The sequence below is a fragment of the Myxocyprinus asiaticus genome, chromosome 32 (assembly GCF_019703515.2).
Source record: "Myxocyprinus asiaticus isolate MX2 ecotype Aquarium Trade chromosome 32, UBuf_Myxa_2, whole genome shotgun sequence".
Lineage (NCBI taxonomy): Eukaryota > Metazoa > Chordata > Actinopteri > Cypriniformes > Catostomidae > Myxocyprinus > Myxocyprinus asiaticus.
In genome coordinates, this window is record NC_059375.1 from 23,366,689 (window position 1) to 23,390,967 (window position 24,279).

Below are 24,279 nucleotides of genomic sequence, written 5' to 3' on the forward strand. Positions count from 1 at the left end.
GTTACTGATCAGAAGGTTGGGGGTTCAAACCCCAGCACTGAGCAAGGCCCTTGACCCTATCTGCTCCAGGGGCGCCATATCATGGCTGACCCTGCACTCTGACCCCAGCTTAGCTGGGATATGTGAAAAAAAGAATTTCACTGTATATGTGCAAAAATGTGTGATAAATAAAATTAATTAAAACATTAATTAATTATAAACCTTTTCTCTCAGAGCACTACTGTTTTAGGACTTACTGCACTTTGGGGGCAAAGACCTCCAGACCAGAGTAGCGCATGGTTGGAGAAAGCTGCACACAGGGGATCTCACGCTCTGGGGCGCTGTTCTCCTCTGGCTCCCCGTAGCTACAGTGACCCTCTGTCTTTAGCGGGGACGAAGAGAAAATGGATGACGAATCCGCTGATGGGGAAAACAGAAAAGTTCAGCTGTACAAATTTTCTTTATCTCACACAACCTAATTCACACGTTCATGCATTCCACTATCGTTATCAGAGCATATGCTTTTTTCTTTTGCCATTAAGAAAACGTGTTAGATTTTTCCATACAATAAAAGTTAATGGTGACTGAGGCTAACCATTTGCCTAACATCACCTTTTTGTGTTCCACAGAAGATAGTGTATAATAGTTGCATATACTGTCGTTGCGTATTATAAATAGTTGCAGGAAAAAAGGTTTAAACTTTTTTTTTTTAAAGATACACTTTCAAACAACATCAATAATACACATACCAATCTAAACTACAAATCCCTCTCCACAGACGCTCCCCAAGAACCCTCCAAAAAAGCTAAATACCCCCCCCCCCCACCTCTTCCTGACAAACACATCCCATTTCCCCAGCCTTCTAAAAATCAGCTCTTCAAATGTCGCCACCCCGTCCATCTCCCCGCACCACTCCCTAAACAAGGGAGCCCCAGCCGACTTCCATCCCCTGAGGATGATCCGTTTGCCGATCATAACTCCGGCTAGGACCCAACTTTTTAAATATCTATCCCCAATGTTGACAACCGTCCCATCACCCAGGATACATAGTCTGGGGAAAAATGAAAATGAAGTGTCCAATACCTCACACATAAAGCTCTGAACCCTCAACCAAAATTCTTGGATTTTAACACATCCCCAAAAAACATGTGTTGTGTCCCCATCTTTATTGGAGTCTCTTATTTTTTTCTTTTCTTTCACAGTTTTGTGCAATATGTTATAGTTATTTAGCCTAGTTATTTGTTGATTATCCGTTTGTTACCATGTTAAAGTGCTGCACTTAGTGTCCGTATTTCCCTCTGAAATGTGTCTGATCAGGGTCACGTGAACATAACAAAGCCAAATTATACATTATTATGCTTAAAACAGACTAGTTGACCAAAAAAAAAAAAACCCACACAAAAAAACGACGACTAGTCGATTATGAAAATTGGTAGTTTTGCACATCCCTAGTTTAGAACATATGGAAGCCCATTTCTGCTACATTGCTTCAGTAAATCAAAATTATGAGATACCAAGTAATTATTTTGAGATAAAAACTAAAAAGTCATAAGTATGAGAGAAAAAAAAAGTCATAATTATGAGATGCTAACTGACTTTTTAATCCCAAAATTATGACTTTTTAATCTCAAAATAATGACTCATAAATACGACTTTATATCTCATAATTATGACTTTTCATTTGAACAGACTCTTTAGCTCATAATTATGACTTTTTATCATAAAATTATCAAATAAAAATGAGTAAAAGTATGATAATTATGATATATCATAATTATGACTTAGTATCTCATCATTATGACTTTTTATCAAAATAATTACTTTATATCTCATAATTTTGACTTTTAATTTCAACATAATGACTTTTTAGCTCATAATGACATATCTCATAATTATGACTTTTTAATCATACAATTATGATAAATAAAAAAATTACTAAAAAGTATGATAATTATAATATATCTCATAATTTTGATTTACCAAAGCACCTTTTTTTTTATGTGGCAGAAATGGGATTTCATAAGAAAAACAAAGGTTGAGTAAATTATGACAAAAATCTTCATTTTTGGTCAAACTATCTCTTTTACATTTATTTTCAAAGGGTATCGTGTGAAACATTTTGCTGAGTTTCTGCTAACCTGACAAGAGTTGGTTGTGGTCCAGGATGCGTCTAAGGGAGCCGACGCTAGTGCCATGGTACGCAATATGCCACTTCTTGAAGGCATTGGAGACTTCGCAGTGGGTCTTGATCCTGTTGAAACACCAAAGCAGACACTCTCTGTTTATAATAATTAATAATGCTAATAATCAATCATGTGCATAACATCAGAGCTTGGTTAATAAATTAAAATATAAAAGTGACTGACTGCAGTGCAAACCGGCACCAGCCGAAGGGCAGGGCGTAGTCTCTTGGGGGCTCTCCTCGCTTGTAATAGGCCTCATCACCCCGTAATTTGTGACAGGACTCACAGAAACACAGATTATACTTTGCATCCTCGTTGAAGTAACCATCTGAGAGAGGCGGTGGGAAAATGGTGAGAGATATTCAGGATTTGGGGGACAGAATGTACTTATTTAAAGGGTACATACAGTATCTGTTAACATCTCAAAAACAGTGTTTTAGGGTTTCATGACCTTTTAAGAACAAACCATTGAAAACACATTTTGTTATCTTGAAAATAATTGAATTAATTAATCACACACACACACACACACAAAATGAAATTAATTGAGATTAAATATTTTAATCTACTAACAGATTATCCAGTTTACTACACAATTCCTTATCTTTCTGTTTAAACAAGGCTATGATTTCCAAAGGTTTCTTGGTATGAGTATAAAGTGTAATGCATGTGTACCAGGCAGTGTGAGCAGGTCTTTAAATCTGGAGCATAACGCCTGATACTCGCACGTCTTATTGGGATTAACCTCGGGAGGAGGAGTCCAGCACACACTCTCCTTAATACCTGTTACAAACAGAGATAAAACATCAGTGTATAAACAGAGGGACACAGAAGCCACTGCAAGACGTGAGGTCAAAATCTGACTCACCATCCACCATATCAGCCTTCTCCATGTCTCCTTGACAACGCATGTCTTCTCTCTCCCCGCCAACCACTGGCACATGGTTCGCCACTATAGTCACCTGCAAATACAACATCAACAAGAGTCCCTCACTTCCTGTGCAAATATAATCTAGGCCTATTTATATGGAGCCTATTGTGAGAAAGCAACATTAAGTAAGCCATGAGTAAACTGTTTCCCCCGAAGTTTGTAACAATGTGCTCTGAGTCTGAGGCGCTATCAATAAATTGCTCTGTATGTTTGAGCATCCTGATCAGCCTGACATAACAACGTTGGCTTAGCCAATGCCGAGACTACTGGTTTGTTCGACCAATAGAAGATGAGGGAAATTAGTGGCCTCGTAATTACACACATCATCTTGAACAAAACTTTAAATTCTGGTTATATCTGTATTTACATCAATACATTAACATAATATATCATATAGCCTATGAACTTTGAATGACTATCAAAATGTATACTATAATGTGTGTAGCACCGATATTACAGTTACAAGAGGTATTGATTTTACAGTTACAGGACATTACAAATACAAATACTGACTTGTTCACACTGGCCGTAGAGGTCGATAAGTGCGTAACAGGGACTGGGGATGTCCTGGGCTGCCACGCCCTGATCCATGCCGTTAACATAGAGGTGAAGACAGCCACTGCTGTCTACCAACAGCCCCAAAATTGTCCCTTCAGGACAGGTGTCCAGGTTAGGACCATAATTCTCACAAATCTGAGGAAAGGAAATGAGGTTACATACAGACACTACTAATACTGTAATGCAGGGTGTGTCAACTGGTGCCCCGCAGGCCAAATTCAGCCCGCTAATCACTTTTATCTGGCTCTCCGACTGATTTTGATCAAAATCACAACACAGTCTGAAACATCCGAGCACTCTGTGTTAAACTCATCGGTGAGTATAAAGTGATGGTTCACCTAAAAATTTAAATTCTCTCATCATTTACTCAACCTCATACCATCCCAGATGTGTATGACTATCTTCTGCTGAAAACAAATGAAGATTTTCAGAAGAATATTTCAGCTCTGTAGGTCCATACAATGCAAGCTAATGGTGGCCAGAACTTTGAAGAGCAAATAAGCACATAAAGGCAGCATAAAAGTAACCCATATGACTCCAGTGGTTAAATCCATATCTTCAAAAGTGATATGATAGGTATGAGTGAGAAACAGATCAATATTTAAGTCCTTTTTTTACTATAAATCTCAACTTTCACATTCTTCTTTTGTTTTTCCCGATTTACAGTCTTCTTGCATAACGCCACCTACTGGGCAAGGAGGAGAATTTATAGTAAAAAAAAAAAAAAAAAAGGACTTAAATATTGATGTTTTTCTCACCCGCACCTATCATATCGCTTCTTAATAAATGGTTTTAATCACTGGAGTTGTACAGATTACTTTTATGCTGCCTTTATGTGCTTTTTGGACCCCCAAAGTTCTGGTCACCATTCACTTGCATTGTATGGACCTACAGAGCTGATATATTCTTCTAAAAATGTGTTCTGCAGAAGAAGTAAGTCATACACATCTAGGATGGCATGAGGGTGTGTAAATAATTTATTTATTTTTTGTCTTTTTGGGTGAACTATCCTTTTTACAACACTCAACGACACGTGCAACAGCATAAGGTCTGGGCATAGTTCAGTTACACTCCTGTCTTAAACAGGAACCAGCAACAGTTAGATAAACATATTTTATCGTGTCTTATTCAATCAAATGTATTTATGTGAATTGCTTATCTTCTAGGTGCAGTCTTTTTCATGTTTTTATTCAACATTCACAACATTCATAACATTACAAGACAATTTAATGTCATATCCACAGACCCTCAGCACAGAACGTATACAGTAAATATGAACTAAAAATAAAATAACAAACATATATTAAAATTCATTAAACACTGAAACAGTCTTCTGGTCTTTGTTGTTTTTTTTTTGTGTGTTTTTTATTTTTTATTTTTTTTTTTTTATAGACTCAAAATAACTAACAAGGCCTGTTTGGAAATTTGACAAATTAGGTTAGGTCACTTAACTTAGTCTAATGAATATAATATTTATAGAATAACCAAAACAAATCAATAATGTAGATCACCGCACAATCACCGCATGATTGTAGTACACACTGAGGAAGGTACAAGTGCCAAAACGTTTCCCTTAAAAAGGTAATTAATTAATAGATGAGTATTATTTGTGTGCGGATCATAATCTCATTGTATAAGGAAAGCGGAGTCACCTTCAGTGAGTTGTGGAAAACAGAGTCTCGTTGCAGTAGCCAGACTGAGCGTTTAAGGCAGCAAGCTGTAGAAGGGAAGTTGAGGCGGTCTGGTGAATGACCAATCACACCCAGTGACAGAGAGGATGTCCACAATGGATTCAAACGGTCTATCTGAAACTAAGGTGAAGGTAGAGAGGTGGATCAGCAGCTAACAAAACTGTCCAGTACTCACAAACACACACACTCAGATACTGGGTCTCAATCACTAATAATTGCGTACAACTGTTCTTACTTATGTGCGCAAAAAAAGTTTTCACCCAAAATTTTTGCCAGATTCAAAAAAAGTGCATATGCACAGAAAAGTTTGTCTTACCCTCGTTCAAATGTTGATTAAACCAGGTTATTCTAAATGAGCGCATGCCCACAGTAAGTAGCATAAAACATTCCCAAACCAATTCCATATTAGGGTTTTCCGCACAACGTAACCCATTCCCTCACATACAAATACACACCTGGAAAAGTTGTTGGCGGGGCAAAGCTTGCGCTGTGACCAATAATCCCTGGTTGTAGCTGGACACTCGGGCGGCAGTAAGGTTCTGATTAGACAGTTGTATATTTTTCCCATGATTTTCCAAAAATGTCATGACCGTGGGGACCAGAGGAGGCTCGTTCTCACACTGAGAGTTTAACAAGAAATTAACAAATTAAGTTCCACATGAAAACACAACCCATCAAACCGGTTGAAGTTATGCGGTTGTGTCCGCACCTCTCTGACAGGAGTGCTGTCTTCCTCTCCCTCACTGCAGCTGTCGGAGGAGAGCGAGGGAGCTTTCACACTCTCCGCATCCTCCACTAGTGCTGAGCTGACAATGGACACGGTCGTCACTTTTCCATACAGGTCCAAAACTGCATACACATTCTGAAACATGCAGTAAAGAAGTGGGTGAGCGGGCTGTACACCTATTCACTCACTAATTAGAAATCAAATTTTGCAAGTTATGTGCACCTTTGCCACGGCAGTGGCTGCAGGTCCCATGTCTTCTCCATCAATGAGGATGTGCATGGTATCGTCACTGCATCTCTTCACACCGATACGGTTTCCCACCTACATTACAATGGAGGAGGAAGGGAAGTGTTAGGAGGAGTTTTTTATGATCAGGCCCTATTTGGACATGTTTATGAGTTACATTACATGGTCAAAAGTATACTGACAACTGAAAACAAATCCATTTTAGTTACCGATTTAACTGGTGGTGTCTTATGTCAGCGCAAGTCACTGAGCTCTTTAGTATACCCAATTCTGCTAAAAATGTTTGTCTAAGTAAATTCTATGGCTGTATGCTTGATTTTATGCACCTGTCCCTTATTGGTCTAGCAGTAATAGTTAATCCAGTAATTAGAAGTGGGTGTCCATATACTTTTAACAAATTAGTGTAAAATTGATCTTGTATACACTCTCTTAATCTCTCACCGTGAGGCGGTCCAGAGAGCAGCCATAGTTCTGTCTCTGCAACACTCCGTTGCGTCTGACCTCAGAGCCTGCAAGGACCCAGGTGACCTTTGACCTCAGCTGGGTAAGGGAAGGCGAGAGGCCGCTGAGAGGGCAGGATGGAAGGTCAGAGGGCTGCAGGGTGGTCAAACCCACATGGAGCGATCCAGACCATCTCTCATCCACCTTGTTAATCTTCACCTAAAGGGACATAATATATAGGTCCAAATAAGAATAAGAAACTGATATTTTCTAAGTCCAGATTTTCAGTGGAAAATAAAAGCATCTCACCTCAAACACCTCGTCCGTCTTGAGCTCCTTTGCACTAAAGACAATTCCATGGGCATATCCTCCAACCCTTAATGCTTGGCAACCATCTCCTAATAACACCACGTTTTTACCATGTTTGCTGTGCAGGCGATGAGCAACTCCTGCCACTAAAGGGTGACAAAGATAATGCAAGAGAGGGGCGAGTGAACAGGTGGACCAACTTCTAGATGTCATTTCACTACTATTTCTCACGTCATAATAAACTAATAGCACCTCAAATATAACAAACAGCTATCAACACTCCTTTCACATTGCTTTTTCACATTTTCATATCAGGGAATCAAATTTTTTAGATAAAAGAGCTTGATGAACTATGAAAACATACAGTAACTTACAGAACTCAAAACGGTGATGTCACAGATACAGTGGGAAGAAAATGTATGGGAACCCTTTGGAATTACCTCCATTTATGTATAAATATGTCTTAAAATCTGGTTTGATCTTCATCTAAGTTACAATAATGAAAAAACACAATCTGTTTTAACTAATAAGCGGGTCCTCAGTCACCATTTCTTCAGAATTTTCTTCCTTCAAGACTGCGAACTCCCGTCTTGGAACCCTTTCTGCTTCGCCATCAATATACTCTTACAGCAGACAGAACTCCTCAGCGAGAAATGGACAGGACGACTCTTCGCCTGTGCTTGGCGCCAGCACAGAGAGGCTTTCCACTCCCGTGTGTTCCGGTGAAGAGTTCTCCACATTGCCGTCGAAGCTGCTCTTGGTGAACAGGTTCTTGACGTTTATCAATGCGGCTGCTTCTACCTGCTTCCCACAGCACTCCGGCTGGAGTTACTGTATTCTTATATATATATATATATATACACACACACACAGACAGACACACACACACACACACACACACACACACACACACACACACGCACACAATACTGACTAAAAGAGCCGCTTATGCGATACGCTTCTTTCTAAAGATGTCGTTCCGCAAGTGTTTTCTATGCGAATGGCACATCCCGCCGCCTGATGAGCACGAGAGCTGTGTTCGCTGTCTGGGCCGCACCCAGGCACGAGCAGCTCCCGTGGAGACAGACTGCCCTAACTGCAAGGCCATGAATCTCCGTATGTTGCGCTCTAGGATCAACCTCATTCTGAGGGAAGGTCCAACTTCTCATGCCCTCCCACCCACCTCTTCTGTGTTAAGTCATGAGGGACCACATGAGGAGGCACGGCGGGGCAGTGAGGTTGAGCTGGAAGACTTAGAGGAGGATCTCGTGCCGGCGCAAGCCCTGCGAGCTTCCCGAACTTCCGATCTAACATCCTCGCTTGTGCAATATGCACAGGCCCTCTATTGGAGCGCACAACCTCATTACGTTTGGCAGCTCTGACGATAAGGATGATGCTGTGTCACTTACAGCTTTGGGCGAGTGGTTCACAGAATATGTTGTCACCTCTTTCCCCAGTGAGGGTGAAGAGCGTGCACACACCATGGACAAGGAGCTTCTTTGCGTCTTCAAGAGGGCGGTTGAGAGCTCGGTCTTGAGTGGTCCCCTCCAGAAAAACCAGAAAAGACTCGTCGTCAACAGACCGCAGTACGAAGCACAACACCATTCTTTCCTGAGGTCCATGCGGAGCTCACAAAGACCTAGTGTGCACCTTATCCTTCGCGCATTCAGGTCGGAGGTGCTGCTATCCTCACTAAAGTGGACCATGCCGATAAAAGAGGCTATTCAAAACTTCCTCATGTAGAACAGGCAGTTGCAGCTCACCTCTGCCATAATACTGCCATGGGATGGAAATCCCGCCCCGCCCACCCTTTCAAACCACTGATATCCACACTGGCTGGAAGAGCTTATACCGCAGCAGGCCAAGCTGGTTCAGCACTCCACAACATGTGGGTGCTCCAGGTTTTTCAAGCTAAGCTTCTTCAACAAATGAATGAGCAAGGCTCCAAACCAGAGCTGTTCAAAGAGCTCTGCACTGCTACAGATTTGGACCTGCGAGCCACGAAAGCTACTGCTCAGGCCATTGGCAAAACAATGAGCAACCTGGTGGTTTTGGATCGGCATAATTGGCTAACTCTCACAGAGATGCGTGACACAGAGAAAGCCACCCTCATTGACACCCAGGTATCGCCTGACGGTCTTTGTGGCAATGCCGTAGAAAGCTTTTCAGAGCACTTCATCACGGCGCAAAAACATCTCAAGCGTTAAAACACTTTCTACCAAAGAGAAGTAGCACTTCCCCTTTCCTGGCACGCTCCCAATTTAATTTTGGTAGGCACCAGGCAAAGAATTAATTTCTTGCTGCCCCAGTGCACCTGAAAGCTCCTAATGAGCCGTCAGTGAAGCCACACAAGCCGTAGACCAACTGTAGGCACCTGCCATCTTAGCGCGAAAATGCACCGACGAAAATACTTGGGTAACAGAAACTTCACTGACATGCACAGCCCTGTGAAGAGGAGTCCAGAGCTCACTGTTATTCACGGCCCAGAGCCGAAGAAGTCTCGATTAGAGGCACACAGTGTTTTTCCCCTCTTCCCCATTATTGTTATATGGGAACGGGACATTGTTCAAAATGTTGCTTCTGTGTGTATTACTCAAACAGAGATTGTTCTCACAAAAGAGAAAAAAGCGGCAATTTTTCAAACATGGGACGTTCACACATTCTCAGAAAAAGGGCCATTTTCTCTTCACGTATCATGCACCCCGTACGTTATGCTCAAGCGCTTCCCTATGGTGGGTGGCACTTTATTGCCTATAGCAAGTGTCTTCAACAGGGGGTCCGCGACCCCCAGGGGGGCCGCAGTGGTACTGCAGGGGGTCCGCACATTATTGTTTGAACATGAATTTACTTGCCTGGTTAAATAAATAGTTAACTCTGAGATTATCAAGCTGGCATAGGTGGTCCTTAATGTTCCACACACACAGTGACTCTCAAATCAACATAATTTAAGGTGCACTCAGTCATTGATGTCCTCATTACACATTTTTACTCAATGAAACTAACAGTAATTTTGAAATACTGCATATGTATAAAATCGATCATTCACATGTAATGAAGACTCAAAAAAGTTGTTTTACTCTGCATGGACATGGTCTGTCTGTTTTTCTGTCTGTCTATCTATCTTTTTCTTTCTTTTTGGAGGAGGTTTGGCACAGGGATTAACAAGGAAAATTAAAAATGTCACTTCATGTCAAAAATGTTGCAGACCCAAGCTGGCTGGCTGGTTTTAGCTGGTCAGAGGGGGTCTGAACACTTTTTAGCTGGTCAGGCTGTTCTTAGCTAGTCTAACCACAAAGGGTGGTTTTGTATACAGTATGTTTCTGAATTCTCTGTGATTCATAACTTTGGGCTGATTGAGCGACGATCCAGCCAATCACAGACAAGCTATGTGAGCCAAAACAACCCTTGCACGAACCGGACATCATCGCCTTTATCAACGGGGTGCCATTCACTTTTAACTTGCTTTGAATGCTCATGCATCGTTCCTTATTCATTGGCATCTCTTGAAAGGCTAGAAGGATTATATGACACGTACTGCAGAAAAAAACAAAGGACAATAACATCCTTCTTTAAAACACACACTGTAAATGGTGTTTATGTCAGCGCCCGAGTCTTAAGTTATACTTTACGTTATATTTGTGAGGTAGCCTAACAGATCGGTTCATTTTGCCCATCAAGCAGGCTAATAGATACAGTATGTGTTAAATATGGAACGCTATTCTTAATAGCTTTAATCAGCTCCTGGTACATAACTGCTACATAGGTGTAGGAAATTCAGGCAGTTGCATCAACTTCATTGAGAGAGGAGGAAGGTGTTTGCAGTTTGCTCAAACTCTACAATATGCTCACAGGTGAGAAGTCAAATTAAAGTAAAGTAGGTGTTAAGTCGTGCCCCTGTCTCTTAAAGCAGGCTACTATGTGTTATGTGTGAGATGGCTGAGATCGGTGTAACCTAATTTGTCAGGTAAATTTATTCAGATTAAAAACATTTTTGAATTGTATAAAACCAGTTAATTTAGATGTTACCACATGAAGCACATGAACCTCACAAAACTTGTTCACATTGTGGTTTATAACCGCTATGTTGGTGTAGGAAAGTCAGGTCGTTGCATATTCGTCAGTGAGAGAGGAGAAAAGTGTTTAAGTTTTATTTTACTTGACATTTTTGACAGACATGACAGAAAAAAATATGATTTTAAAATTAAGAGCTTTATCTGAATGTATTTATTTGTTATGTAAATTTTCAACATGTACACTGTTACCATTGTGCTGACACAACAGTTAATTTAAATGGCTAATGGGTCATTCATAACAACTGCCTAATACATGGTCAATAGCCATGATCACTTGGTCAAGAAATGTCAACCAAACTGTATTGCAGAAAATCGCATTACAGTTTATATATATATATATATATATATATATATATATAATTACAAAGTACGGGTAATAAAGAAATTTAATGCAAACAATTTAATCTGTCCAATTAAAAAGATTTACTGTACAGTACAGTAATAAAACAAAATTAAGAAGTTATCAAAATAATAACAAAATAACAAAAAATAAAGTAATAAAAGCAGAACTAAAAAAAATTCTGTTATTAAAAAAATAATCTGACGTGTTCATAAAAAAACAACAATATGAAAACTTTAGGAATCATATAGGCCTAAATCTCAACCATTGTGCACAGTGATATTACTACTTATACCTTCTCTTTTGTCTGGCTTAATTGCACAGATGAATTACTAAGTACACATCTGCCTGCAATACATTCTACAGGTAGAAACATTGCTGCAGAGTAGGTCTGTGTGTCCTGCAAACTCCATACCTCCACAGGACTCCCAAAAAACGTCTGTCTGGATGAGGGTGCAACCATGTTACCTTTACAACTACATGCTGTTAGGTCAATGTGTTCTGCAACATGTATCTTTTTCCTAAGCAATAACGTGGAGATGTTCAACAGTTTTTTTTTGTTTTTTTTTTTTGCAACCAACCATGCTAAAAAGACCAGCTTAACCAGCATGCAATTCCCATGCTGGTCTAGGCTGGTTTGGTGCTGGTCTAGCTAGTGGACCTGCAAAGACATGCTTTTCACCACCAAAAACTAGCTGGTAAAGCTGCCAGACCAGCATGGTCATTCTGATGAAGCTGATTAAGCTAGTTTAAAAGCTATCAACCGACAGCCTGAATGTCAATACAGCACAATACAACCTACTGTATATTTTATATATACTATTTTTATTATATACTGTGTATTCTATATTGTGTGTATTATTTACTGTATATTGTATATTATTATTTGTATATTGTGTTGTATGTAATGATGTGTATATTAGATGTAAATTGTTGTGTGGTAAAATCTGATGTTTATTGTAAATTGGTATATGTCTCATCACTGTCATGACTGCTATGTTGCTCGGAACTGCACCCAAGACTTTCACCCACTGTTGCACTTGTGTATATGGTTGAGTGACAATAAAGGGATTTGATTTGATTTGAAGCCTGGTGCAGACAACAGCACACTAACATCCCATGCTGGCTGACCAGCACCCAAAACACAACATAAGCTGGTGACCAGCTGGGATGGCTTTCAGGTGTGTGTCTTTCCAGAAAAGACTTTAAAAAAATAAACCTAGTCTGAGAAATATTTACTGGAGAAACAAGTTTAACAACTAGCCCGGTCTCCCATTGTTGACTATTAATAATTGACCCCACCCCCTCCTCCTCCCCCAACCAAACACGCTCACATACACACCTTCACCTCACACCCCACCCTCTCCTGCACAGAGTTTTGTTGTTCAGACTTGAGTAATTTCAAACACACCAGATGCTAAAGACAGATTGTCAGACTGCAACATTCAAAGAAGAATCTTCATTTAAATAATCCACTAGCCAGGCAAGACAGATGATTTATACTGTATTAAAAACCAATACTGTATTTAACTTCATCTGATTTTAACTGCACCTCTCACATAATGGTTCCTCTTTTCCACAGAATATTTTTCCCACATGCCCAGACTCAACTCATCTTCTGAGATTAAAAAAAGTAACATTCAAACTGTTGCAATCTTTTAATATCCATTTTTATGTTGGTTTACCTATTCAGTCTTCTGTTACTAACAATATTTTTTGTCTTTTAAGCGTCCTGCAAGACTTTAAGGAGACTATGAGGAAGAAGTTTTTTTTTTCTACTTTCATCCTGGAAAAGGCAGAGCTGAGAGACTCAATCAAGATTAAGACCTCAGGGTTATAGTTTCTGGTAATTTTTATTCCTCAATTTTTTTATTCCTTAACAATAAACCTCATCTGGTGAAATTGTATACTATGTATATACAACACTCATTCGGTGAATATATAGGCTATAAAAAGTTTAATTTGTTAAATACTTGCATATGGAGTCTCTATAATTAAAAAATGTTTTTTTTTTTAAATAGTACAATTTATTTCAGGCTTGCTTATAGTTAAAAGTTCCACATTGCACACCAAATCTAAAAAAAACAAAATAAATGTTCTGGTTATTATTGGAATTTTGGTTGTACAATAAACTTCTTTTGGGATTTTATTCATTTTGGACTCTTGTAGCCTCAATGTCTGTGCCCGTCATAGTAAGGAAAGACTAAGAAATCTTAAAAACTATTGGCTGATTAATCGGTTATCTGCCTTTTCCACCAAAGTAGTTATCGGTATCGGCAAAATCCACTATCAGTCGACCTCTACCCTCAATATTGCACTTGTATGTATCTATCAGAAGGCACTACCTGTGATCATGCAATACCTGGAGAGTGTATGGGGAAGCTCTTCTCTGTGATGTTACTGGTACAGAAACTGTTATCCAGTGGGCCAGAAGTACTTGTAATTGACACTTGCACACACTGACCATAAAGATCAACCACAGCATACACTTCTATAAAAAAAAAAAAAAAAAAAAAAAAAAGTACAGGAAAGGAGATGAGGAGGACAGATGATTATACAGAGTTCACAGGTCCTGTAATAATATAAAGTTGCATAAACTGGACCAATACCTGATGGCAGCCCAGAACATGCTACACCCTGGTCAACCCCATTTATGAAGTAATGAAGATCTCCAGATGCTGTACGCATCATCCCGATCCTGGAGCCCGTAGTCAGAGAGTCAAGGTCACAGCCGTAGTTATTCCTCATGGTATTTCCATCCTGCATGATCGCTGTGCCACTACAGAAGAGAGAGAAAGAGAGATGTAAGGTGATGAGTCATGACGATGAAAAGTGGCTTTAATGCTCTATAATTGGTGAAACACAAAACTACATTAAGCAAAAGCTCACCTCAGCATCCATGTGTCATAGTCAATGTCAGTCATCGTATTGGGGAACTCCAGTTCTTCTGGTCTGATGGCTGTCACTCCTGTACAAAAATACAAACAGTGTCAACACAAACTCATAACAAACATCTATTAGTTGTATTATTGGTATTACAGCAAGCAGGGAATCATATGATATGCAGTGGACCCAAAAACTATTTGGACACTTAAAGCACAATTAAAAATATATAAATGTCATTGCATAGGTAACAAAATATAAAGTAGAGTTTATTTTAAATAAAGGTAGCACAAGCACACTTTTCAAGCAAAACATTTAACAAAAAGATGTTTGCTAGGTTTTAAATTGTAAAACAATAGATAAACTGTTAAAAATGGAAGAAAAAAGTATATGGAGACTTTCTGTTCTCTAACCATTAATGTAATCTGTCTATAGTTAAAATGATGAACTACACCTGTGGAACTACACCTGTGTGGACTTGAGGATGACTGACTTTTTGAGCCATTTGTTCCCCTTGTATAAATATACATTGTCACTCATAAGTATAAGATTGTCACTCATTTAGCTTAGCATGCAGATTTGATAAACATCTATATTTCACAATCACTATCAGCTGACCTGCTTCTATTGAGCCTGACCAGCGATCAACCATTTTCTGAATCACAATTTCAAAGAGCTCTCCTTCTCGAAGGCACCTGCTCAGAGAGTGAGACACACAAGCATAAGATATTCTGTAATGAATGATTGTTCTATCGAGATCAACCAGTATGATCAGAAAGCATCTAAGAGTTCTTACTAAAACAAAAGTAACCTGTTTGAAATAACGATGGCATCGTTAAACTCGCTGCGGCAGTTTTGTCTAAAGGCTGTTCGGCCGCCATTCGTAATAACTGCATTTGTGCCGTTCAGATGATGAAAGCGCAGGTCGTTGGCAGCTGTACCCCCTGAGACTGAACATGGGCTGCCAGGAGACATGGCAGTAGGACCCTCAGAACTGTCATCAGGTAAGGGGGGGAGATCAGCTAAAAGAGAGACAGAACCAAACCTTCAACAACCACTGGTCTCCACTAAACGTTCTCTACAGTCCATTAATTTGCACTCCATACTTATAATCTCTCTCACCCATGTCATCCATGATGGTGGCCTGGGCAGCCTGTCCATACAGATCCACCACTGCATACACGCTGGTCGGAACATTCCAGGCTGCGGGGCCCTGAGCCACTCCGTTCACAAAGAAGTGCAAACTCCCATCCTCCTTTCGGACAACTCCCACTGTATCTCCAGCCTGTAGACATAGACACAATGAGCCGCATGCCGCATGTTTCAAAAATCCTCTAGTACACCTGATCTTAGTTGATAAAACAGTCATTAACACAAATTACCCTGGAATATTAAAACGTGAAATTAAAGGGATAGTTTACCCATAAATGAAAAATCTGTTATCATTTTCTCACCCTCACATTGTTTCAAAACCCATATACATTTTATTTATTTTATGAAACGTAAAATAATTTTTGAAGAACTTTTTTCTATACCATGACTGTTGACCACATAATCTGAAAAGCTCCAAAAAAAAAAAAAATAAATAAAAAATATCATAAAGGCATTTTCATCCAACTTGTGTGATATATTCTAAGTCTCTCATTCTCTGAAATCTCATTCACATCTGTGTTAAAAAAAACAAACAAAAAAAAAAACGCTGTTCCAGATTTAATGTCGTTGACGCCAAACATCATTGGTTCTCGCGTGTGTTTTAATAAAATGTGGATTAAGGCTGTCAAAAAAAACATTTGAAATTCGAATATGCATTGGATTGAAGATAAAAATTCACATTCGAATGCTAAAAATGAGCATATCGGAGTGAATGGCCCCGAGAGGTGGAGGTCTTTGACAGTTGTGTCTTGACTATGCCTTGACTTGCTCTTATGAGCATCTTGCTGCATAAGCATTAGGTACATACATACAACTGTATTTAAAGAGTGTGGTACCACCGGTATAATGAAGCTTGAGTCCATGGTAGTACTATGGCACCGGTATAGGCTACTGTGCAACACTTACTTAACATAGAATCGTCTATTGAATTGTTTCTTTTCTCTTTTTACATTTTTTTTTATTATTAATATTTTAAAAAATATATATATTAAAAAAATAAATAACTGGCTAAATCTTTTGACTTTATCATTTACGCACATTTGTTAACAGCCGTATTTGTTCTTTGAAATAAACAATCATTACAACACAGTGCTGAGTGGTTTATATCAAGGAGCTCTAAAATACTATCTATATTTATATTGATTTGTTTTGCCCTTTTGTGGACGTATAAGACAACATCAATTAAAAAACGAGATGTCATTTAGATTCCCCCCTTACCTGAAATAATGTCTTTAAAATTCTAATAGAATATTTGAATAGAATAGAATTCGAATTTTGTGATATTTTAGCGAAAAATTCGAATTTTGTTTCTCAACCCTGTTGACAGTTCTAATGTGGCAGACAAGTTCAAAAATGCTTCATGGAGAATAACATTTGAGAGCTGTCATGGAGGTGAAGATTTTCAGTGAATAACAACTTAACTAATAAGAATAACTTTTGTTCCTCAAACAAAGCGATCATATAGCTTCAGAAGACTTGGAATATAGCATAAATGTTGTATGGACTACTTTTATAATGCTTCTATGTTTTTTGTTTTTTTTTGCCTGACAGACACTGTCGCTACTAACTACATCAAGATACAACAGCATATGCACATATATAACTGATTCCTTCATGAAGTGAGCTGGGTACAGAGAATCGTCGCTAACGATTGATAATAGCTGAAAATTAATTTGTTTAAAGGTGAACTGGGTTTGAAACTCACTTTGAGGCGGTCCAAGTTGTGCCCATATTCATCAAGAATCGTAGTTCCATTGTGCATAACGCCATTTCCTGTCATCATCCAGGTTCCTGTGGAGATAACAGTGCCTTAGATTAGCCTTAGATCTGTTAACACTCATGCATTACACATTTGACACTACAGGTGACACAGCCTTGACTCAAGCACTGCAAACTGTGGCAGAGTGCAGATCTTACCCGAGCGAAGGTTGGTCATGGTTGAAGGTAGCTGAAGGTAGGCAGGGTTGTGAGTTGTCACACCAATTTCTATAGAGCCCGCCCATTTGTCCACCATCTTGTCAATGCGTACCTGGAAAACCTCATTGGAGTGCAACGGACGGTTGCTAAGCACAACGCCATGGTTAAAGTCATCCGTTGCACTTTGTAAAAGAACAAAGAATGAGGAAAACAATTCAATAATCTACCTTGGTTCTCACACAGAAATTTGTATTTGACAGCAAATGTAAACAGTGAAGCTTGCACCATGTCCTAACCAGCTGTGATGTGATAAACTGACAAGCGAAAAAAGCTCTGCCATGTAAATCAGAATTTTTGTTCTTCCTTTTGTCAATTGCTTGATTTGTATTTTTGCAGAGTAGCACTCGGTAGCCCCACCCACTGTAAAATCTCATTGATCCAAACACCTGCTTCTCATTACTGCACATTAAGCATCAAATATCTTCTGATTGGCTCAATTTCTGGATTTTATGTTTATTTTATGTAATGTATTCAATGTAATTTCTGAATTTAATGAACTCTGAGGTGGGGGGCCTGGGTAGCTCAGCAAGTAAAGACACTGACTACCACACCTGGACTCGCAAGTTCAAATTCAGGGCGTGGTGAGTGACTCAGTCAGGCTTACTAAGCAACCAATTGGCCGGTTGCAAGGGTGGGTAGAGTCACATTGGGTTAAACTCCTCATGGTCGCTATAATGTGGTTCTCGCTCTCAGTGGGGTGCGTGGTGAGTTGTGCATGGATGCTGTGGAGAACAGCATGAGGCTCCACACGCACTAGGTCTCCGTGGTAACACGCTCAACAAGCCACGTGATAAGATGCGCGGACTGAAGAAGCGGAGGCAACTGAGATTCATCCTCCTCCACACGGACTGAGGCGAGTCACTACGCCACCACGAGGACTTCGAGTGCATTGGGAATTGGGCATGCCAAATTGGGGAGAAAAGGGGAGAAAATCAAAAAAAAAAAAAAAAAAAAAAAAACAACAACTCACTGAGGCCGTAAAGCAGTCCTGCCATCACTGATGATTGCAGCTTTCTGCCCACAGTTTGAATGGAAGAGCAAACGGTCCAGGATATCTGGCTCGGGAGTCATTGAGAGAGCAGGCCGTGGGCGGCCCACATCAGGCGAAAGTGCCCTCATGATGGCATTATTGCGCCGTAAACGGTCACTGTGGTTATGGTTGTGGACGATGGTGACCTTCACTGCCATGCCATAGAGATCCACCACTCCATACACTACACCAGGGGTCTGGTTGGCTGCAACACCTATAAAATATCATCCATAATCATTTCGCCAATGTACAGGCAAAAGCCACTGACAAGCGTATTTTAACAGATCTGCAAATACAGACCAGATCAGACAATCAAGCAAAGTTCTCACCTTGATCGATGCCATTAATATAGAAGTGTAGAGCTCCACTGGCTTTCCTCATCAGCCCTATATGATCTCCTTCCTGTTAGTCAATAGCAAGTGACATTTGACATCAATAATGATGACAACAACATGGAGAGCAATGCAAACATGCAGTATATAAATAAAAAGCATCAGAGTATTAGATTGCATGAGATAATGGTTAAGACTCACAGATCCAGTGGCCAACTTACCTGGAGTTCATCAAGGCTGAATTCACAGTATTCTCGACGGGTCCCCTTCCCATTGGTTAAAATCCCACAGCCGCTCATCATGATTGTGCCTTAAAGACAAGTTTGTTTCAGACAGCTGTTGGAGAGATCAGCCACCTCCAAACTAATATACGTGTGCCTTTTACCTTCTATGTACATAGTAAATTCAATGTAGAGTAGTTCAAGATAGAACAATACTGTACAAGGGTTTTTTGATGCACATATATGACAGAAACCTGAAAAATAAAGAGTGTACCTGAGCGTAAATTGGTCATTGTTGCAGGGTAGTCAAGATTATTTGGGTTGTGGGTTGTCACTCCAATTTCAATGGAACCAGACCATTTATCAACCAGTTTGTCAATGCGAATCTGAAAATGACAAGAGCAGCAATGTTACTGTATGCAGTAATAAAGATCAATTAAATATCATAATTCTATAACACATTCGCAAAGAAAAGGCTCACACCTCAAACATTTCGTTATGCCTGAGTGGGCGATTGGTCATGACAACTCCGTTATTAAACTCATCCAGCGGTCTTCTCCTCTCTGCTGTCTTATTGTTGTTGCTTAGTTTGATCAGCGTGCCACACTTCTCGTGGAACAGCAGTGCGTCATTGGTCGTCATGCCACCTGGGGTCACCCCAAGTCCCGTCGCCCCACCAGAGTTCCCGGCTGGGCTGGTATTGCTGCTACTGCCTCCACCTGCAGCTCCAATTCCACTGTCACTTCCTGTTCCTCTTCCTCCACCACTACTTCCTGTACCGCCCCTCGAGGAGTCCAAGCTCCCACCTCCCACCCCCAAGTCCTCTCCACCTTCATCCTCGGACCGATAAAGAGAGACAATGGCATTGTTGAACACATCAAATAACTGATGCTCAGTCAAAACTGCAAGGCAAACAGGAAAAGAAGAGCAAAAGATACAGTGAAAAACTATGAAGCATCACAACGTAACACATTAATACTGATTGAGGCTAATTTTAATGTCGCATTACCACTATCAGGCTCAAAGTTGTTTGGAAATTTGTCTGTCCGATTGTGCGTCCTTGACACCTCAGACACTAATGGAAAAAGAAGACAGTGAACATTTTTATGTTGGCATGGCAATTTTTCTTACAAATACCCATCAAGGCCTCTCTATCTTTTTCCCTGGCAATGTAAAAAGGAGGGATGTGCATGTGTAATTGACTAATCGAGTACTCGTTGTAGCAAAAACACTACTCAAATATCGCAATTTGATTTTCCTTTGTGCCTTTCCCTTCCATAGGCAACAATGAAACTGCTTCTGTCGGCTAAACCTTGCCGTTACAACTCAGCTCACTGGGTGGCGCTGTGGATACATGCCGTTGTTAAAGGGATAGTTCACCCAAAAATGAAAATGATCTAATCATTTACTCACCCTCATGCCATCCCAGATGAGAAAGACTTTCTTTCTTCTGAAGAACACAAACATTTTTATAAGAATCTCAGCTCTGTAGGTCCTCACAATGCAAGTGAATGGGTACCAACATTTTTAAGCTTAAAAATGCACATTAAGGCAACATAAAAGTAATCAATTTGACTCCAGTGGTTAAATCCATGTCTTTAGAAGCGTTATGATAGGTGTGGGTGAGAAACAGATCAATATTTAAGTCCTTTTTTTAAAATTCTCCTCCATGCCTGGTAGGTGATGATATGCACGAAGAATGTGAATCACCAAAAACAAAAGAAGAAGAATGTGAAAGTGGGGATTGATAGTAAAAAAGGACTTAAATATTGATCTTTTTCTCACCCACACTTATCATATAGCTTCGGAAGATATGGATTTAACCACTGGAGTCATGTGGATTACATTTATGCTGACTTCATATCCTTTTAGAGCTTCAAAATTTTGGTTCCTATTCACTTGCATTGTATGGATCTACAGAGCTGAGATATTCTAAAAATATTTGTGTTCAGCAGAAGAAAGTAAGTCATACACATCTGTGATGGCATGAGGGTGAGTAAATGATAAGACAATTTAAATTTTTTGGTAAATTATGCCTTTAAAGGAATACTTTCCCCCCGGGTCCGAAATTACAGTGCATCGGAAATATTCACAGCGCTTCACTTTTTCCACATTTTGTTATGTTACAGCCTTATTCCAAAATGGATTAAATTAATTATTTTCCTCAAAATTCTACAAACATTACCCCATAATGACAACGTGAAAGAAGTTTGTTTGAAATCTTTGCAAATTTATTAAAAATAAAAAACTAAAAAAAAAAAATCACATGTACATAAGTATTCACAGCCTTTGCCATGACACTCAAAATTGAGCTCAGGTGCATCCTGTTTCCACTGATCATCCTTGAGATGTTTCTACAACATGATTGGAGTCCACCTGTGGTAAATTCAGTTGATGGACATGATTTGGAAAGGCACACACCTGTCTATATAAGGTCCCACAGTTAACAGTGCATGTCAGAGCACAAACCAAGCCATGAAGTCCAAGGAATTGTCTGTAGACCTCCAAGACAGGATTGTATCGAGGCACAGATCTGGGGAAGGGTACAGAACAATTTCTGCAGCATTGAAGGTCCCAATGAGCACAGTGGCCTCCATCATCCATAAATGGAACAAGTTTGGAACCACCAGGACTCTTCCTAGAGCTGGCCGCCCGGCCAAACTGAGCAATCGGGGGAGAAGGGCCTTAGACAAGGAGCTGACCAAGAACCCAATGGTCACTCTGACAGAGCTCCAGCATTTCTCTGTGGAGAGAGGAGAATCTTCCAGAAGAACAACCATCTCTGCAGCACCACCAATCAGGCCTGTATGGTAGAGTGGCCAGACGGAAGCCACTCCTCAGTAAAAGGCACATGACAGCCTGCCTGGAGTTTGCCAAAAGGCACCTGAAGAACTCTCAGACCATGAGAAATAAAGATTGAACTCTTTGGCCTGAATGGCAAGCGTTATGTCTGGAGGAAACCAGGCACCACTCATCACCTGGCCAATGCCATCCCTACAGTGAAGCATGGTGGTGGCAGCATCATGCTCTGGGGATGTTTTTCAGCGGCAGGAACTGGGAGACTAGTCAGGATCGAGGGAAAGATGAATGCAACAATGTACAGAGACATCCTTGATGAAAACCTGCTCCAGAGCATTCTGGACCTCAGACTGGAGCGAAGGTTCATCTTCCAACAGGACAACGACCCTAAGCACACAGCCAAGATAACAAAGGAGTGGCTCCGGGACAACTCTGTGAATGTCCTTGAGTGGCCCAGCCAGAGCCCAGACTTGAACCCGTTTGAACATCTCTGGAGAGACCTGAAAATGGCTGTGCACCAACGCTCCCCAACCAACCTGATGGAGCTTGAGAGGTCCTGCAAAGAAGAATGGGAGAAACTGCCCATAAATAGGTGTGCCAAGCTTGTAGCATCATACTCAAAAAGACTTGAGGCTGTAATTGGTGCCAAAGGTACTTCAACAAAGTACTGAGCAAAGGCTGTGAATACTTATGTACATGTGGGTTTTTTTTTAATTTTTTATTTATTTTATTTTTTTTATAAATTTGCAAAGATTTCAAACTAACTTCTTTCACGTTGTCATTATGGGGTATTGTTTGTAGAATTGAGGAAAATAATGAATTTTATCCATTTTGGAATAAGGCTGTAACATAACAAAATGTGGAAAAACTGAAGTGCTGTGAATACTTTCCGGATGCACTGTAACACCCGCCAAGTGCCAAATGCCCAGATCAATTTTCTATTTGACTGGTTAATTTCGCAGTGTCATACACCACTTTCGCAGGTGCTTTTTTCTCTGATTGTGTCAGCTTGTAAAATAATGTAACATGTTCCAATTTTGTCATCAAGGGGGTTCTGTAGGTCTTCAGTCAGTAAGGTTGCAGGTCCTTATATAGAACAGCTCTCATTAGCTAGTCCACCAACTCATCGAAAGTCTCAGTTAGCAGTAGGGATACCACGCTCATTTACTTGTATGTGTGGAGCCAGTGTTGTGCTGATGCCTGCTGCTCTTACGAGCTCCTTGGCTCACACTCGCGTTTGTTGCAGATTACTGCGAGCAGAGCACTAATTTACTTAATACAGGCTGTTATGGGACAATAAACACATTATACAGAGAGCAGTGTTCTGCACACACATTTCCTGTACGGGCCACCTGTGTCCTTGAATTGGGCAAGCCTGGGCCGACAGAAGGGAGGACGGAACTGATACTAACTTGAAGTTTTGGTGTTGTGGCCCCAGAGTGTCCTTCAATGAATAATCCTATGCTTGTTTTTCATAAAGTACAAAGCAACTGTTATTTCTGATTCTGCTATTATGCTAATCACATATTTATGCTATGCTGGCTTCTGTAAGTTTCTAGAATGTTCTCTGTAAGGTTTCCTAACCTTCTGCAGGTGGTGTCTCATGGCTATAAAAGTCTGTGCTTGCAATCACTAAGTTGTCTTTGACATAGACCCAGTTGTGCTGAATGCATCTCCGTAAACTCAATAAAGCTCTCATGCATCATTGGTCTTGTCTTTGTCCCTGGCCATCCTACAACACAGACTACATATTTATTTAATTAAATAGCAGCCGTTTTCAGTTTAATATTTACTTTGAGTCACGTAGCGACCGGCTTTTCTGGAGGTGAAAAAATGTGGTACTTAGAAAAAAGTACCACAGAAATATATTACTACTGTATAGTTAAGCAATATTCACTGTAATACTACTACTACTAATAATAGTAATAGTAATAATAAATCAATATTAATTGTATAATATTTAAGCAATATTTCACACCTATGATTCTCTGTTATGTAGCACTTTAACAAAAATTACTATTTTGGATTGTGCTGTGAGGTTCTGAATAAAAGCACCTCATTTGATAAAAATAATACAGTATTATGTTGAAAATTAATTGTTCTATTTTCATTTGATTAAAAGTTTTAATTATATTCATTTAAAAACTGAAGAAAAAAAAAAATGGTATGAGAACATAACAAAGTTAGCAGTAAATCTATGAGCCGGCTCATTTTAGTGAATCAAAAAGACTTATGAATCAGATGGTAAATGATTCGGACCCTGCTTCCCCCAAAAATATCATTTTTTCATGATATTAAAGTGATCACAACGCTTCAGAAGACTCGAAATGTATGTTTCTGTGTGTAAGTGCAAATTATTTTGGTCATTTTTTAATCAAGATGTTGTTTATGCATAGTGCTCTTTTTT

The 24,279-nt window shown here is 39.8% G+C and overlaps 1 protein-coding gene across 2 annotated transcripts in view; it reads right to left on the reverse strand.

Moving 5' to 3' along the window:
* The window catches only part of LOC127423066 (neuralized-like protein 4), a 45,729-nt gene that overhangs the window by 3,487 nt on the left and 17,963 nt on the right, over positions 1-24,279 (reverse strand). Inside the window, exons 3-28 of one of the 2 annotated variants that reach the window (XM_051667085.1) lie at positions 20,083-20,148; positions 19,557-19,975; positions 19,348-19,459; positions 19,074-19,162; positions 18,850-18,922; positions 18,461-18,734; positions 17,431-17,612; positions 17,219-17,304; positions 15,484-15,646; positions 15,173-15,383; positions 14,980-15,056; positions 14,368-14,446; positions 14,088-14,257; positions 13,841-13,969; positions 7,066-7,211; positions 6,757-6,975; positions 6,292-6,390; positions 6,052-6,204; positions 5,798-5,962; positions 5,304-5,462; positions 3,607-3,786; positions 3,031-3,124; positions 2,838-2,945; positions 2,346-2,490; positions 2,118-2,230; positions 237-399 (exon numbers count right to left, since the gene is read on the reverse strand). In XM_051667085.1, the coding sequence (XP_051523045.1) occupies positions 237-399; positions 2,118-2,230; positions 2,346-2,490; positions 2,838-2,945; positions 3,031-3,124; positions 3,607-3,786; positions 5,304-5,462; positions 5,798-5,962; positions 6,052-6,204; positions 6,292-6,390; positions 6,757-6,975; positions 7,066-7,211; positions 13,841-13,969; positions 14,088-14,257; positions 14,368-14,446; positions 14,980-15,056; positions 15,173-15,383; positions 15,484-15,646; positions 17,219-17,304; positions 17,431-17,612; positions 18,461-18,734; positions 18,850-18,922; positions 19,074-19,162; positions 19,348-19,459; positions 19,557-19,975; positions 20,083-20,148 (3,874 nt within the window). The remainder of the gene's footprint in view (positions 1-236; positions 400-2,117; positions 2,231-2,345; positions 2,491-2,837; positions 2,946-3,030; positions 3,125-3,606; positions 3,787-5,303; positions 5,463-5,797; positions 5,963-6,051; positions 6,205-6,291; positions 6,391-6,756; positions 6,976-7,065; positions 7,212-13,840; positions 13,970-14,087; positions 14,258-14,367; positions 14,447-14,979; positions 15,057-15,172; positions 15,384-15,483; positions 15,647-17,218; positions 17,305-17,430; positions 17,613-18,460; positions 18,735-18,849; positions 18,923-19,073; positions 19,163-19,347; positions 19,460-19,556; positions 19,976-20,082; positions 20,149-24,279) is intronic. The other variant, XM_051667086.1, reaches the window with a different exon arrangement.